Source organism: Micromys minutus (genome assembly GCF_963924665.1).
Source record: "Micromys minutus genome assembly, chromosome: 2".
Lineage (NCBI taxonomy): Eukaryota > Metazoa > Chordata > Mammalia > Rodentia > Muridae > Micromys > Micromys minutus.
In genome coordinates this window covers 57,508,068-57,525,318 of record NC_137971.1, presented here as the reverse complement: position 1 = coordinate 57,525,318, position 17,251 = coordinate 57,508,068, and the positions used below count along the sequence as shown (strand labels likewise).

Below are 17,251 nucleotides of genomic sequence, written 5' to 3'. Positions count from 1 at the left end.
GTACCAGGCATGATGTCCCTTTTGTGAAGTGAGTCTTAAGTTCACTTGTCTGTTGTTGCTACCAAGTAATGCATGACATTACTATACCCTTATTACATTACAACATCCTGCCATGTCGGTCATTGTAGTTCATAGGTGCCATCACTGGGTAGAACTACTGGTTGTTTCTCTCCTTTGGAAGTTGCCTTCCGGTATCTACTATAAAAACTGGACCTTAGGGAGGAGGGTTCTCAGGTCAGTTCCAGCTAAGAAGCAACTGGGCACAATGTCCAAAGTGCATGGTGTTTTCAGCAATAGAGAGTTTTCCATCTATGGATGCTATTACCATCAAAGGTAATAACAACAGCCTATAATATTATGGGAGTCTCTTGATAACACCCACACCAATAACATAAAAGAGGGGTTCTCAAGCCTGGTGCTGAAGTTTGTTTTAAATGGTCTATAGCTCTTGGGGGGGGCAGTGTCAACCCAGATAAGAAAATTTTACTTAGACTATATATGTACGTTTACACACTAGATTATGTGCATTATAGATTGTTTTAGTACATGGCTAATAGCATGGTTCCACTGTTTTGGACACCCTTACTGTTGTTTTACTTTCTTTCTTCTGTATTTATCTTCTTCCCCTCCTTAATCAGGATCCCCCATTTTTCCCATCCCTCTTTTCAGATAGATCATTTGGTTCCTTCTAATGCTCCCCAGAGAAGGGTGTGCCAGATCTGGTAGGGTGGAGAGGTTGGGTGTGGCTAGGTATTTTTATTTCATATTTTGAAGCAACTGTGAGTGGAAATTTTGCCTGACTTCAATCTCAGCCTATCTATTATTGGTATGAAGGAAGTTACAGATTTTTGTATGTTGCTACTCTGTTGAAATTATTTCTCAGAGCTGAGAGTTTCCTTGTACAGTTTTTAAGTAAAGAATCACACTGTCAACAAACAGAGGTAATCTGATTTCTTTACTTTGTCTTATTGCTCTAAGCAAGACTTTAAAGGCTGTGTTGCATAAGGTAGAAAGTGGGCATCCTCACCTCCTTACTCATCTTAGAGGAAACACTTCTGTTTCCCCTTACCCACCCCCCCTTCCATACAATATTGGCTATAGATTTGTTACATATAGTCCTTACTGTGTTTAGGGCATTCTTGGTTTCTTTGAGATTTTTATCATGAAGAGATTTTTAACTTAATCAAAGGAACTCAAAATCCTTTTTGTGGAGTTGGAGAGATGGCTCAGCAGTTAAGAGCACTGACTGCTCTTCCAGAGGTCCTGAGTTCAAATCCCAGCAACCACATGGTGGTTCACAACCATCTGTAATGAGCTCTGATGCCTTCTTCTGGTGTGTCTGAAGACAGCTACAGTGTACTCATATACATAAAATTCTTTTTGTGTCTATTGGGATGATCACTTGATCTCTGTCATTCTATTATGTGTTATTTAACCAACCATGCTTTCCTGGTATGAAGCCAACTTGGTGCTGTGGTATATGAGTTCCTTAAGGTATTCTCTTTTTTTTAGACAGGATTTGGCTGTGTTGATCTGGCTGTCTATAGACCAGGCTGGCCTAGAACTCAAAGATCTGCCTGCTTCTGCCTCCCGAATGCTGGGATTAAAAGCATGAGCCACCACTTTCCGAATAAGGTATTTTCTTTTCTATTGCTCTTTATTTTTTGACAATTCACATGATATGTTTTGGTTTTGGAAATAATGCCTCCATTGTAAGTAAATCATGGTCAAAATAAAAGGGTTCAAGATGACATCAGTTCTGTTTAAGTCTTGGCATTGTGCGGACGACAAGTAATACCCAGTTATGATGACAAATGAGACAACAGAACTGCCTGTCTTGTTAATATCTTCCATGACTAAACTGTCATCAGATTCAGGCATTTGCATTTATTTATTTATTCATTTTTAATAGACTTTCTCTGTATAGTCTATTCTATCCCGGAACTCACTCTATAAAACAGACCGACCTTCAACTCAGAGACCCACCTATGTCTGCTGCCTTGAGTTCTGATATTAAAGGCATGTGCCACCACACCAGATTTATGCTTTTTTCAATTAACTAACAAACAAACAACAAAAAACCCTGGTAATTAGGCTGGTATGCTTTTGATTACAGCACCAGATCTTTATGTATTTCAGCTCAGCCAAGACTACTTAATGAGACCCTGTCTCACAAAGCAAAAACAAAACCAGACCACTGGGGAACAGATTTCTGGAGCTGACCTCCAGAAAAATCTGATTTCAGTAGCTCTAAGTATTTGTAGGTTGAAATAATCTTGGGCACATGGCTGTTAGTGAATGAAAATGGTTTCAATAAGGAAAATGGGCTCAGTAAGTGAAAGGAAAAAGTTATATCCGGATGTGAGAAAATCTAATCTTCTCACACGGGGCACCGGTGTTGTTAAAAGATGGCTTCCTGGGTTTCGGCCCCAAAGTTAGGAAAAGGATGAAGAGACTTGGGGGATATGGCCCATGGAGGTGTGGTGAGGCCTGGGGGCAAGGGAGATGCCTCTGGGGGGGGGCCCATATTGGGAATCCCTTCCCTCTGAGGATCCAGCCACATGACGGTATAGTATGGAATAGAGTTTATTCAAGTCATTGGAGAGTTAAGAGGGAAGTAGAGGCAGAGGAGAGAGGAATAGAGTATTAGAGGCTGGCCATGAGCATGTGGAGAGAGGAGGGGGAAGGGAAGAGGAAGAAGAGGGATAGGGGGAGGAGAGCAAGAGAGAGCAACAGAACAAGAGAGGCTAGAGAGAGAGGATGGGGCAAGCAGCCCCTTTTATAGTGTCAGGTCACTGGGGCAGAGCATATCTGGCTACTGCCAGGTAACTGAGGGGTGGGGTTTACAGAATCCCAACAGTAAGGAAACCAAAGTATCTGATCTGTAGGTGAAGAGGGAAAGGTTATTCCACAAGGCCAAGGCTGCCTCCCAGGAAATCAAAGAGAAACTACAGGGACAGATTTCCAGAGTTAAACAGAAAGCGAGAAAAGAGGGAGCTGGAGCTGGGGTGGGGTTTTTGACGGGAGGGGAAAAATGGCCTACCATTGACATGTTAAAAGACACTATAGTTAGTCATATATTAATGAAAGAGCCAAAGTGTCCCTCTTGTCAGAGATAGGTACAAATGTCTCTGGGTTTTTGTTTAGGGCCTGGGAAGGGAAGTTGAAAAAGGAAGAGAGGGAGGAGGGGAGGAGTGGGGAAAAAGAGAGAGAGAGAGAGAGAGAGAGAGAGAGAGAGAGAGAGAGAGAGAGAGAGAGAGAGAGAGAGAAGAGGCTGGCCAGAAACATGGGCAGGGGGAGTCAGGGAGAGAAGAAGAGACTAGGAGAGAATAAGAGAGTGAGGAGGGGATAAATAACCATTTTTATAGTAAGCCAAGCCTACCTGGCTCTGGCCAGGTAACTGCTGGAAGGAACCTAGAAGGAATGCTAATGAGCTCAGTGTCAGAGATGCAGATAGGCCCAGCCCACTATAGAAAAAACTAGCTGTCTGTGGGCCAAACTACTCTTGCTCTCTGCCTTCCCTTCTTCCCCAAGTCACTCATGCTGGTGATCTTAGAGGGTCTACAGCTTGAACTGGTCCCACATCCTGCCCCAGGGCTGACCCATTAGACCCTTTTCTCCAATGGACCCAGAATGTCTCCATTAGCAACTGGCTCCTTTACTTGGCTGAGTCCTTTCCATTCCATGAAGTACGGAGGAAGAACCACTTTCAGACAACTGTCTGGACTGGGGTTAGCATGGGCCTAAAGCTCTGCTATCCCTTTGACCAGTGGTTCTCAACCTTCTTAATGATGCTGCGACCCTTTAGTATACTTTCTCATGTTGTGGTGACCCCCAATCATAAAATTATTCCATTGCTACCTCATAACTTTAATTTTGCTACTGTTATGGATCCTAATGTAAATACTGATATACAGGATACCCGATATGAGGCTCCCAAAGGTTGAGAATCACTGTCTTAGAGGCTATGCCTTCCTGGATGTGGTTCGAAGGCTGAGCTGCCTGGCAAAGGACCTCTGGATCATGAATATGAGCACAGCACAGGAGTCTGTTCTCCATGGAGGCATCTGAGATTTGACATTCTACAGAGAAACCATGAGACAGAGCAGAGAGTGGAATCTGATCAGTCCCAGAAAGCAGACTCTGTTGTACCCCCAAACTCCTCTCAGCTCTTTGTCTTCTGTCCCCCCTCCTACCTATGTCCTCCTTATCTGCTCTTCCCACTAATCTTCCTTACCCTCCCTCTCCCACACCCCAATAACACTGTGTATGTCGTTCCCAGATCATGCAGAATGAAGCCGACATTCCAGGACAGGGAGTGAGTTACTCTTCATGTGGCTGTAACCAAATGCTGATATAAAACAACTTAAGGGGAGAAGGGCTTATTTTAACATACAGTCTGAGGGCAGGGGCCATAACGATGGTAGCAATGTGAGGTCACACTGTGTCATCAGGAAGCAGAAAGCAGACAGAAAGTGGAGACTGTAATATCTTTTTGTATTATTTATTTATTTATTTATTTATTTATTTATTTATTTATTTACTCTGCATCCTGATCACAGCCCTCTCCCCGCTTCAGGTCCTCTCCTCACACAGCTGTAATATCTCAACGTTCAACTCTAGGAACTCATTTTCTCCAACTGGGCACCACTTCTAACAGTGCTACCAATTGGGGACCCAGTGTTCACATACCTGAGCCTGAGGGACATCTGACTTTCAAGCCACTGCAGGGAGAAGCAGAAACAGTGTGAGTGCATACCAGGACTCTCTCTGGTAAGTTGGGCATGCGCAGGTCTTAATGGTTTGTTCCTGAAAGCTGTATGTTGAGACTCTCTGCCCCAGGGTGATGGTATCAACAGATAGTAGTACCATTGTATGGCTGTTAGATCATGAGTTCAGAGCTTGCTCCCTGGGGTTTACTGCACTTACATAAGATGCTCCAGGGGCCTGGGGAGACAACTTAGTCAGTAAAGTACTTGCTGCACAAATATAAAGTCCTGAGTTCTATCCTTAGCAATCACATAGAAACCAAGTGTAGTGGCCACATGTAGCACCTATAATGTCAGCACTGGGGTATGGAATATGAATGAAAACAGCTCCCATAGACTCATAGGAGTGACAACATTGGAGGTGTGGTCTTATTGGGGTGGGCATGGCCTTGTTGGAGGATGTGTGTCATGGGGGATGCACTTTGTGGTTTCAGATACTCAAGCCAGATCCAGTTTCACTCTCTCTTTCTGCTGATCCAAATGTAGAACTCTCAGCTCCTTCTCCAGTATCATGTCTGTCTGTGTGCCACCTTACACCCCACCATGATGATAATGGACTAAACCTCTGAACTGTAAGCTAGCCCTAATTAAATGTTTTTCTTTATAAGAGTTGCTATGGTCATGGTATCTCTACTCAGCAATAGAAACCCTATCTAAGAGAGTGGGTATGGATCTATGGGGCCCACTGGCCAGCCTATTAGAATTAGTGAGCTCTGGACTCAAGGAGAGATATGTCTCAAGAGGTAAATAGGAGAGAAATCAGGGAAGACATCTAGCAATGGCCTTTGACTTCTGCATATACATTCACCTGCGTATGCACCTGTTGTCAGGCGCATGTGTCAGACACACACTCACACACACACACACACACACACACACACACACACACACACACACACACCTCAAAGACAGACAGACCTACGAGCATTAATTCTGCCACATTTGAACAACCTTCCATATTTGAGAAGAATTTCTTTTATTGTTGATAAGCCTCTGTATTTGTGGCATTTTGTGATAGCAACCTTACCCAAGCCGATCAGCAAAGAAGATGATGATGTGCTCCCATAATTTTCTCTGCTTTCCTCAGATGCATGGGGGAATTGTACAGTAAGGGCTGACTGGCTGTCATTGACGCTTCTGCCTATCATCTGTAGTGTGTGGTGGAGCTGTGCCAAGTAGGGCACTTAGTTCATTGGCCTATGATGTACTGGAAATGCAGTGTGGCCACAGGTGCTATCCTAATGCATCCTTCTCCAACCAAAGAAAAGCACACAAAATGCAGAAATAGGGTGCTGGGTAGTGGCTTTATTAGATGTCTAAAAGGCAGAGATCAAAGTTCCTAGTAGCTGAGTGAGCAGGTTGAGGAGGGCCCTTGCTCCAGGGATAGCCCTGTGTTAAGGGTGAGACTGTTCCTTGTATAAATGTCCAGAGATGATTTACAGAGGTGGCAGGGGAGCTCTGAAAGATATTCTTCTTGACCCCAAGGCCTAAGCAACTAGACTTGAAAGATCTGGCCAAGTAACCCTGATAAGAGCCAAAACTATACTTGCAGCAGCTGGGCCAACAAGAAGACAAAAGAAAATGTTCATGCTTGGAAAGGACAAAGGATGAGAGACAGAACTAGTGGGGGAAACTGGCTTAGTGTGCAGGAAACATAAGCAAAGCCTAGGATAGAATTCCTAACAGGGGTCATATTTGTCTGGTCAAAGCCCGGCATAGTAAAAAATTACATCTTGCATTGACAGCACACTAGAGCATAGCATCTAGAATGGCAACAACAGGGTTTGCAACATCTGGACTGGCAGCATCAGGGCTTTTAACAGCTAGACTGGCAAGAGCAGGGATTGCAGCAGCTGGACTGACAGCAGCAGGGCTTGCAGCAGCTGGACTGACAGCAGCAGGGCTTGCAGCAGCTGGACTGGCAGCAGCAGGGCTTGCAGCAGCTGGACTGGCAGCAGCAGGGCTTGCAGCAGCTGGACTGGCAGCAGCAGGGCTTGCAGCAGCTGGACTGGCAGCAGCAGGGCTTGCAGCAGCTGGACTGGCAGCAGCAGGGCTTGCAGTCCCCACAGCTGGAACAGGAACAGTCAGGCACACAACAACACACAGGCTTACAGCAGCACACAGGCACACAGCAGCTGGAGCCACACCCCCCACAGCTGGAGCCACATCCCCCACAGCTGGAACAGGAACAGGTGGGTACACAGCAGCACACAGGCTTACAACAGCAAACAGGTTTGCAGCAGCTGGAGCCACAGCCCCCACAGCTGGAGCCACAGCCCCCACAGCTGGAGCCACAGCCCCCACAGCTGGAGCCACAGCCCCCACAGCTGGAGCCACAGCCTCCTGAACAGCCACAGCAGGTCATTGTTCTGGTGTGTGGTTGAGGATAGAGTAGGTGAGAGGAGAAGGTGGAGAGGAAGGTGTGCAGATGTGAGCCTCCTGAGCCTGGGCCTTTATATCCCTGCCCAGGTCAGGTGTGAGGCTGGCATGTGATCACTTCCTGGTTCCTGTTTATGCCATTTTTAGGCCACTTTCTCTTGTTTTCCTTCAGCTATCATCCCCTTATGCACCACCTTTGGCTTGTTGCCTGGAAAGTCCAACTCTGGTGTTGAATTTGAATTCAGAGTGGATCAAGGCCCCAAAAGGTCCAGCTCATTTCAATAAAATATAGCCTTATATTTGTCTGTATTTAAGTAATTAATTTTTTGCTTGTGTATGTGCATGCAATGTCTTTGTGTGTGTGTGTGTGTGTGTATGTGTGTGTGTGTGTGTGTACATGTGTGGGAATGCATTAAGGTATGTGCATGCTTGTGTTGGCCAGAGGCTACATCCCGATTGAGGGGTTTTATTTTGCTTCATACATTTCAAGCTGGCTTTGCTGACAGATAGCTTTTGAACAGCCTACATCAGACTGCTCTGTGGCTCTTTCCCCTCCTGCTGTGCCTGGCACATTCAGTACCCAATACACATGGTCCCCAGCCACCGTAAGAAGATGAACCTCTCTCAAACTGTCTATCTATGCAAAAGTTTGTATATGGCAGAAATTGTTCAGTCCTGGGTTGTTTTGGGGAACTTGCTCTTGGGTGTTGAGTATAGCAATGTTTATGTTGGGGGTGGGCGCCACTTTCCATTAACTTTTAGTAGCAAATCGTTTCCTCTTTTGCTCTCTGTCTCTGTCTCTTTCTGGTACACATATGTTACATGTACCTGTGGAGGCCAGAGGACAATCTTAGGTGTTGTTCTTTGGGTGCCACCTACCTCTTATTGTTTCTTCTTGTTGCTTTTTTTTTTCTAACCTTAGTTAACGTTACTAACATTTTAAAGTCTATCTATAGTTCCTGGAATTTGCTCTGAAGACCATTTTGGCCTTGAACTCACAGAGACCCTCCTGTCTTTGCCTCCCAAGTTCTGGGATTAAAGGTGTGTGTCACTACAGCCTGACCCTTTTTTGTTTTTTGAGACAGGGTCTCTCACAGGCTTGGGGCTGGATGATTAGGTTAGGCTGGCCGGCCAGTGACCTGCCCATCTCCAACCCATCAGCAGCAGGATTGCAGGAACACAATTGCATGTCTTTTGTATGTGGTTTCTGGAAATAAAACTCAGATTCTCATGCTTGACTACTGAGTAATTTACCAATTACTGAGTCATCTCCTCACCTCTTCTGTTCCTTTTCTCTTTTAAAGTTTGTTTTTGAAAGATCGTCTGTTTTATGTTTCTAAGTGTTTTGTCTGTGCATTAGTCAGGGTTTTCTAGAAACGAAGAACTGATAGAATGAATCTGTATATAGTGGTTTGACTATTCCAAGAATGTCTGCCTCCTGACAGGAAAGCCAGGAATCCAGGATTTGCTCAGTTCACAAGGCTGAATGTCTCAGCTGGTCTTTAGTATATGTCAGAATCCGGAAAAGGTAGGCTCTAGTACTAGTGAAGGAATAAACTTGCCATCAAGAGCAAGGACCAATAGACAAAAAGCAAATGCTTCTTCCCCAAGTCCTTTATATAGGCCATCACCAGCAGAAGTGTCCTCAGTTTTAACTTGGATCTTGCCACCTCAAAACATCTAGATTTAGGGTGGGTCTTCCTACCTCAAATAATTCAATCAAAAAAAAAAAGAAAAAAGAAAAAAAGAAAAACCTCCCTCACAGATGTACCTAATTGCTTGGGTTTTAGTTCATTCCAGACATAGTCAGGTAGATAACCAAGAACAGCCATCACAGCCTACATGTGTGTAGTGTACAGTGAGTATGCCTTGTGCCTGCAGAGTTCAGAAGAGGGTAGCTGATCTCCTGAATCTGGAGTTAGAGATAGTTGTGATCTACCATGTGGGTTCTGGGAACTGAACTGAACTGGGTCCTCTGCAAGAGCAGCAAGTACTCTTAACTTCTGAGCCATCTTTCTCTCTCTCTCTCTCTCTCTCTCTCTCTCTCTCTCTCTCTCTCTGTGTGTGTGTGTGTGTGTCACAGCATGTATGCGGAGGGGTGGGAGGAACAGTTTGCAGGTAGTTACTTGTTACAGCAGCAGTGGAAACAGATACCTCAGGGCCTGGAGAGATAGATCAGTTTTTAAGTGCACTTGCTGCAGTAAGGTGGTTGTGATTCACACTTTTAAACTCAGCCTGGTCAACAGAACTAGTTTCATGACAGCCAGGGCTACAGAAAGAAACCTGTTCTTGAACAACCAAACCAAATCAAATAGAAAATAAATAACAACGAACAGACAAAAACCAACCCTTGTGTTCTTGCAGAGGACTTCAGTTTTCCCCACCAATATCAGGTGCTCACAACTGCCTGTAACTCCAGCACTAGGGGAGTTGACACCTTCTGACCACCAAAGGCAACTGCACCTATGTGAGTGTGTATGCACACAAATAAAATAAAATAAATCTTTTTTTTTTTTTAAAGAGAGAGAGAGAGGCTGCAGTCAGGGGAGAGTGTGTTCAAGGCTTGCCTGAAGCACACAGTAAGATCCTGTTTTACAAAATGAACAAAAATTAATTCTGGAATTTAAGGCTCCATCTATAGTCTATATATATAAGACTCATCTATAGTACACATAAACAGGATAGTCCTCCTTCCAGGTGATTTCTGTAGCTTTATCCGTACCTCCTTCCAGGAGCTGCCCTGATAGGGAGATGTACAGCTGTGGTGTTCTGGCCCATCCCCCTTCTCTTCTTTCCTGTGCCCTTGTTCCTCCCCAGCAGACTGAGGCTGAGTTGCTGTGCAAAGTCCACTCCCCCAGTCTTAGGCTTCAGCTGTTTACCAGCCGAGTTATTCAAACTTGTTCTTACAGTCATTTGCATTTAACTGTCTTACTTCAATATCAACCCCTCTCTGTTTTCTTTCTTTATCACCCCCCCCCATCTCTCCAATCTCATTTCTGGATCTAATTTGTCCCAGGCTTTGACCTTGCTGTTTAGTGGAGGATGACCTTGACCTAGTTAATGAGGTGCTGGGGATTGAACCCAGAGCTTCATGTATGTGGTGCCAGCACTGTACCAATGGGGCTATCACCAGATCTCATAGATCTGCAGTTGTGCCAGAAAATGTTTTGTGAACCCCAAAAAGACCACCAAGAAACCTCTTTATTTAACTTTGATCTTGGGCTCCCCGACAACTCTGTCACAGCAGGAAGGTGGGGCCCTGAGCCTAGTTTTAGGCAAGCATTTATAGAGGCAAGAAGGGAGTATCTAGCTTGATACACATCTGATGGGGGGATGGTGCGGGGGGAGAGCATTATGTCCTTTAACTTAATTGGCTGGTACTGGGACTCAAACCATAAACTTCATTTCTGTTTTTCTCCTGGTTGGTGATTGTTAGGAACTGAAGTGTCAGGGGTGAGCTTGTAACCTGGAGGTGCAGATTTGTTGGTGAATAACCCAGAAACTGGTGCTAGACACAGGTCTTACCTGGGGGTAGCTAGGAAGCTGGTGCTAGGTATCAGCCTGTTTGTTAACTCACGTTCAGTCTTAGGTCAGGTTGTCTAAGACAGAGTCTGAACCCCCAAAATTTGGTCTCTCACAGTTACAAGCAAATGTGAGCTGCTCAGGGTGGGTGCTAGGAACCAAATCTGGGTTCTGGGAGAAAAGCAGAAGGCACTCTTAATCACTGAGCCGATTCTTCAGAATGTCCTCCCCCTTTCTGTTTTTTTCGAGACAGGTCTTCTTGACTTGTAGCCCACGACGACGACTCTTAACTCATGCCACTGCTCTTAACTTTCCCGTTCTCTTAGATCATTTTTAAAAAAAAGATGTATTCATTTTACGTATGTGAGTACGCTGTAGTTGTCTTCAGACACACCAGAAGAGGGCATCAGATCCCATTACAGATGGTGCTGAGTCACATGTGGTTGCTGGGAATTGAATTCAGGACCTCTAGAAACCAGTGCTCTTAACCATTGAGCCATCTCTCCAGTCCAGTCTCTTAGATCTTAGATGGAATTTTCAGAGTCCTTTTTTAAAAAAATTTTTTTGGATATTCTATGTATTTATATTTCAAACTTTATTCCCCCCACTCCTATCCCCCCATCTTCTCCACTTGTTTCCATGAAGGTGCTCTCTCTCCCAATCACCCTCTCTACCTCAGTGTCTTGGCATTCTTCCACACCAGGAAAATGCACCTTCACCGGACCAAAGGCGTCTTCACCCATTGATGCCAGACAATGATTTCCTCTGCTACATATGCAACTGGAGTCATGGGTCTCTCCATGTGTGCTCAATGGTTGGTGTTTTAGTCCATGGGAATTGTGAAGGGTTTGGTTGGTTGATAATGTTGTTCTTCCCATGAAGTTGGAAACCCTTTTAGCTCCTTCCGTCCTTTATCTAGCTCATTCATTGGGGTCCCTGTATTCAGTCTGATGTTTAGCTGCAAGCATCCTCAGCTGTATCTATGACTCTAGCAGAGCCTCTGAGGAGGCATCCATATCTGGTTCCTGCCAGTAAGCACTTCTTGGCATCAGCAATAGTGCTTGGGTTTGGTGGCTGTATATGGGATGGATCCCCAGGTGAGGCAGTCTCTGGATGATGTTTTCTTCAATCCCTGCTCCTCTATTTGTCCCTGTATTTCCTCCCATGAGTGTTTTGTTCTCCCTTCTTAGAAGGACTGAGGCATCCACATTCTTGCCTTTCTTCTTTTTGAGCTTCATAAGGTCTGTGAATTGTTTCTTGGGTATTCAGAGTTTTTTGAGGCTAGTATCCGCTTATCAGTGAGTGCATACCATGTGTGTTCTTTTATGACTGGCTTACCTCATTCAGGATGATAGTCTCTAGTTCTATCCATTTGCCTAGGAGTTTCATAAAGTCATTGTTTCTAATAGCTGAGTAGTACTCCATTGTGTAAATGTACTACACTTTCTGTATCCATTCCTCTGTTGAAGGACATCTGGGTTCTTTCCAGCTTCTAGCTATTATAAATAAGGCTGCTATGAACATGGTGGAGCATGTATCCTTGTCAGATGTTGGAGCATCTTTTGGGTATATGCCCAAGAATGGAATAGCTGGGTCTTCAGATTTATGTCTAATTTTCTGAGGAATGACCAGACTGATTTCCAGAGTGGTTGTACCAGCTTGTAATCTCACCGACAATGAAGGAGTGTTCCTCTTTCTCCACATCATCACCAGAATCTGTTATCACCTGAGTTTTTGAGTTTAGCCATTCTGACTGGTGTGAGGTGGAATCTCATGGCTGTAGATTGTACTGAAGCTGTATTTTAATGTTAATTCCACTTCCTCAAGAAGGGCTCTACTGAAGAGGTGAACCTTTCCATTTTAATTAGTAAAATAAAGGAAAGCCAGTGACTGGGTGTGCCAAGGGAAGTGGAGAGAGGAGAGGTCTGAGGAGGTCAGAGAATGAGGGTGGAGGTTGTGGGAAGATGGAGGTTCCCAAGGACCAGCTAGACCCAGGTGATATTAATTGGCATGAAATAGCTATGAACATTAAGGATTTTATAGGCCTAGTATCTCATATAGAAGAGCAGTTTGTATCTTTGTCTATTTGATGTAATCTTGTGTAGAGGGTTTGTGGGTTGAGAGTTGAATATATAAACCTGTATGAAAAGCGATCGGGCTGTAGAGTTGTATTTATGTGGGATTTTGGGGGTAAAGAAACACCTCAGGACAGAGGCAAAGAACCAGGAGGTATAAAACCATCAGGAAAGGAGTTTCATGGACAGGGCTGGGCCATGGAGGCAGCTCGGACTGGGTTCTGATGTTGCCAGGTTGTTTTGGTTTCCATTGCTTATGTTCTTGTGCTTGCCTCTTGCCATCTTGTTATCTGTGATATTAGGTGATCTTGTTGTTTCTGACTCTAGCTTGTCTCTCCTGTGGGTCTGAGGGACCAAGGGCTCAAGATGGAGATTGCTCCTGGGTGTTCGGCTCTTTGAGAGCAGGCAGTGAGTTCTGATGGCAGTGACCAGGCTCTGTCTCCATGGGCTCAGGTGGGAGAGCACTTCTGAGGCTTGGCTGGGTGCTCAGCTCTCTGTGGGCAGGCTGGCCCTGAGTCCTGATGGTGGAGACCCAGCTCTGTCTGCCATTCTCTCTCTCTCTCTCAAGCATGGTTCCTCTGTGGAGCTTGGCTGGCCTTGACTCCAAAAGATCACTGCTTCTGCCTTCAGAGAACGGTGAGAATAAACCATGCACCACCATACCTGGTGAGATTTTAAGTTTTTTCAGGGGAGGTCTTGTTTTTCTGTGATTCATTCAGAAGTTTTACACACACACACACACACACACACACACACACACACACACACAGAGAGAGAGAGAGAGAGAGAGAGAGAGAGAGAGAGAGAGAGACAGAGACAGAGATAGAGACAGAGAGACAGAGAGTTTCCTCTTCCATTTTACTTCACTGTGCTTGGTATGGAAGCCAGTGCTGTATCCTGAGCAGCACCCTAGCCCACAGTCTTCCCTCATTGGCAGCCCCTCCATACTTGTAAACACAGCACTTTGCATGCCCACTATCTCTAGCTTTCCCACCTGAGGGTGTGGTCAGAGTTGGAAGCTGCTGTAGCCCAGCCCAGCCACCCATATGATATGGGTGTTTTCCACACTTTAAAATCCTTGTTTAATGACACACCCACATGCTTCCAAGGACTCTAGTCCTGCTGCTTCCACATGCTGTCCTTTCTGTGGGGCTCAGCTTCCTTTCTTCCTGCATCATGTGCTCAATCCCAGAACCTGCTAGGGAATGTCCCAGCCTGGTAGGGAAGTAGAATGATGCTCTCTGTCTGGGGATACCACTCCACAGGAATGGTTGTTTTCCTTAGAGCTTCCAGGCATTGCCCTGATAATCTGCTCTTTTAGGAGGTCAGTTATATTTTCCTCTGGGGAGGCCATGTGCCTGTCTGTGTTCTGAATCTCTGTGCATTGATTCACAGTGCCTGTTGAATCTGAGGTTTTTGCTCATTTTCCCCATGAGAGTGTCCCATTGTATCTGCCTATTCTAGTTTTGTTTCTGTTGTTATGATGGTGAATTATCCTGAGGGCATACAAAGGTTTATTTCAGCTGACAGTTCCAGGTTACAATGTGTCATTGTTGAGAATTCAAAGGTAGGAGCCTCAAACAGCTGGTCACATCACATCCACAGTCAAGAACAGAAGGCTATGAATGCGTGCTTGCATGCTTGCTTCCTCTTGGTTCCTTTCCTCTATTCTTACTCAATTCAGGACCCTTTGCCTAAGGAATGGTTCCACCCTTGGAACTGACCAGTGAGTATTTCCTGCTCAATGATAGTCATTTGGGTCTTCCATATTGTATTTATTCATTTGCTGTTGATAAACATGTGGGGTCTTTCCAGTTAGCTTTGTATAAGGAAAATGGCTGTATGCTGGTACCCACACTTTCTATGTGACTGTATGTATGTATGACCAGATTTTTCAGCTATGTGACATCTCTTGAATGACCTGTGGTTGTCTACAGATATCTGAACTGATATCTCAGTCACTGTCTTGTTCTCTCAAGACTGAGTTTTAGTTTAGTCTAGTTTAGTTTAGTTTTGATTTACCTTTAGTCTCTTTAGAGCTGCAACTAATTTGGTGATTTTGACGAGACTTTTCAGAAGCTTTCAGTCTACTCTCCTCCAAATGGGCCAGATCTGTTACATGAAAGTACTTTGATACCATTGCAATTTTAAGTTTCTGAGTTCCATAGGGTTTTGTGTTCTTGTGTATGTGTGCATGTATGTGTGCATGCATGTGTGTGTATGTGTGTATGTAGGAGGCCAGCAGACAGTTTGGCTTTCATTTATCTATTTCTTTCTATCTTGTTTTGTTGGACAGTGTCTCTCATTGACCTGGAACTGGTTAAGTAGGCTACACTATTTTGGACAGCAAGCCCCCAGATCTGCCTGGATCCACCTCCCCAGCTTGTTTATCCACATCCACAGTGATTCTACATCTTGTTCTGTTTCTCAGTTAGCAACGTCGGTGCCTTTGAGATTCATCTATATTGTTCCGTGGAAAGATAGTGGGATGTTTCTAACTGCCGACAAGCATTCCACTTTATTCACACCTCTTCAGTCAAACCCCACCACCCTTCTGGGAGCTCTTTGTCGCCACACAATGCACAGTTAATGAGCCACTTATTTCTAGTGGTTACTGTACCCAAGATGGAGTCTGTGTGTTGGAAGCTGTGCACAGGATTGCTTTACTTCGATGAGACTGCAAGGCCCACAAAAGCACTTTGTGTTTATTTGATTGACTCACATGAAAATAACATTGAGAAATTCTTTGTGTTCGTTTGTGATTGGTCATTTTCCTATCAGGTAGAGACAGGAGGACACTTGGAGCTCAGTGACCAAACAGTCTGGCCTAACCAGAGTTCCAGGTTTCAGCCAGTGGAAACCCTGCCTCGAAAAAACAAGGTGAATGGCTGTCTTTCCTGTCACTGTGATAAAATATCCCAGAAAAAACAGCTTGGGAGAGAAAGGGTTTATTTGGGCTTACAGATCAAGGGAAACCAAGGGAGCCCCTCGTCACACCCGTTAACCACGAGAATGCAGAGAGAAGGGTGGATGAAGGAATGGTAGTACTCAGTTCATTTTCTTCATTTTATACAGACCAGAATACCCTGCACATAGAGTAGCCCCCCACCCCCGCCTCACAATTAAGGTGTGTCTTCCCACATCATTTCAAGTGTTAAAGGCAGGTCCTCATAGACATTTTCAGAGGTTAACCATGATCCAGATAATCCCGCACAAGATGACAACTAATCACCACAATGGCTGCTGAGGAATGGTGACCAAGACTGACCTGTGTCTTCCACATATTCACATACTCACGCATATCTGAACACACTGCCTCTTCTAAACATGTACACTCACACACAAAAGAAATTTGTTTATCAGTTTATTTAAGCAGGTGAAGTAGGAGGCAACAGGAAGTTCTTAGAAAAGAAGTCATGGGGGAAAGGGAAGAAGTTCCTTGGAAGATTCAAGGTCTGGAAGCTGAAGAACCCACTGAAAACAGTCTCTCATCAATCTGAAGCACAGCCGGTGTGGGTCAAACTCTGGATCTCAGCATCCTCAAAAGGGCAGACAGTGACACCTTGTGGCCATCAGATGAGTAGCTACCTTTACATGGGGCCATTTTCAGGGCTTGTAAAAGTACCTTATGTCAGAGGGAGGGTGGAGATAAGACCCAGTGGGAGGGTTGTACCAGAGAAGGAGATAAGAACGTGGCTAAAAGGTGGGGGTTGAAGTTAAAGTATCAAGAGGAGAGTCTGTGGAGAGGAAGTAGTCTGGAACACTAGATATGGCATGGAGCTTTGAGAGAACTGAAGGCCTACCATCAGAGGTTTAGATCTTGCACTGGCAGCACACCGGTGCACAGCAGCTGGACTGACAGCAGCAGGGCTTGCAACAGCTGGACTGACAGCAGCAGGGCTTGCAGCAGCTGGACTGGCAGCAGCAGGGTTTGCAGCAGCTGGACTGACAACAGGAAGACCCACAACCTGAAGAGCAGCAGGGCTTGCAGCAGCTGGACTGACAGCAGCAGGGCTTGCAGCAGCTGGACTGACAACAGGAAGACCCACAACCTGAAGAGCAGCAGGGCTTGCAGCAGCTGGACTGACAGCAGCAGGGCTTGCAGCAGCTGGACTGGCAGCAGCTAGATTTGCAGCCCCCACAGGAGCCACAACCTCCCTTACAGCCTCCACAGGAGCCACAGCCCCCACAGGAGCCACAGCCTCCCTTGCAGCCCCCACAGGAGCCACAGCCTCCTTTGCAGCCCCCACAGGAGCCACAACCTCCCTTGCAGCCTCCACAGGACCCACAGCCTCCACAGGAACCACAGCCCCCACAGCTGGAGCAGGAACAGGTGGGTACACAGCAGCACACGGGCTTACAGCAGCACACAGGCTTGCAGCAGCAGGAGCCACAGCCCCCACAGCTGGAGCCACAGCCCCCACAGCAGGAGCCACAGCCCCCACAGCTGGAGCCACAGCCCCCACAGCTGGAGCCACAGCCTCCTGAACAGCCACAGCAGGTCAT

General features: G+C 45.6%; 1 protein-coding gene across 1 annotated transcript; it reads right to left on the bottom strand.

Annotated features, from left to right (window-relative positions):
* Positions 1-6,585: 6,585 nt before the first annotated feature.
* Positions 6,586-17,251, bottom strand: LOC308417136 (uncharacterized protein; the record flags this gene model as incomplete). The annotated part of the gene is made up of 2 exons (XM_080912267.1): positions 6,586-7,138; positions 16,860-17,251. The coding sequence occupies 2 exons, from the start codon at positions 17,249-17,251 to the stop codon at positions 6,586-6,588; spliced, it is 945 nt and encodes a 314-aa protein (XP_080768393.1).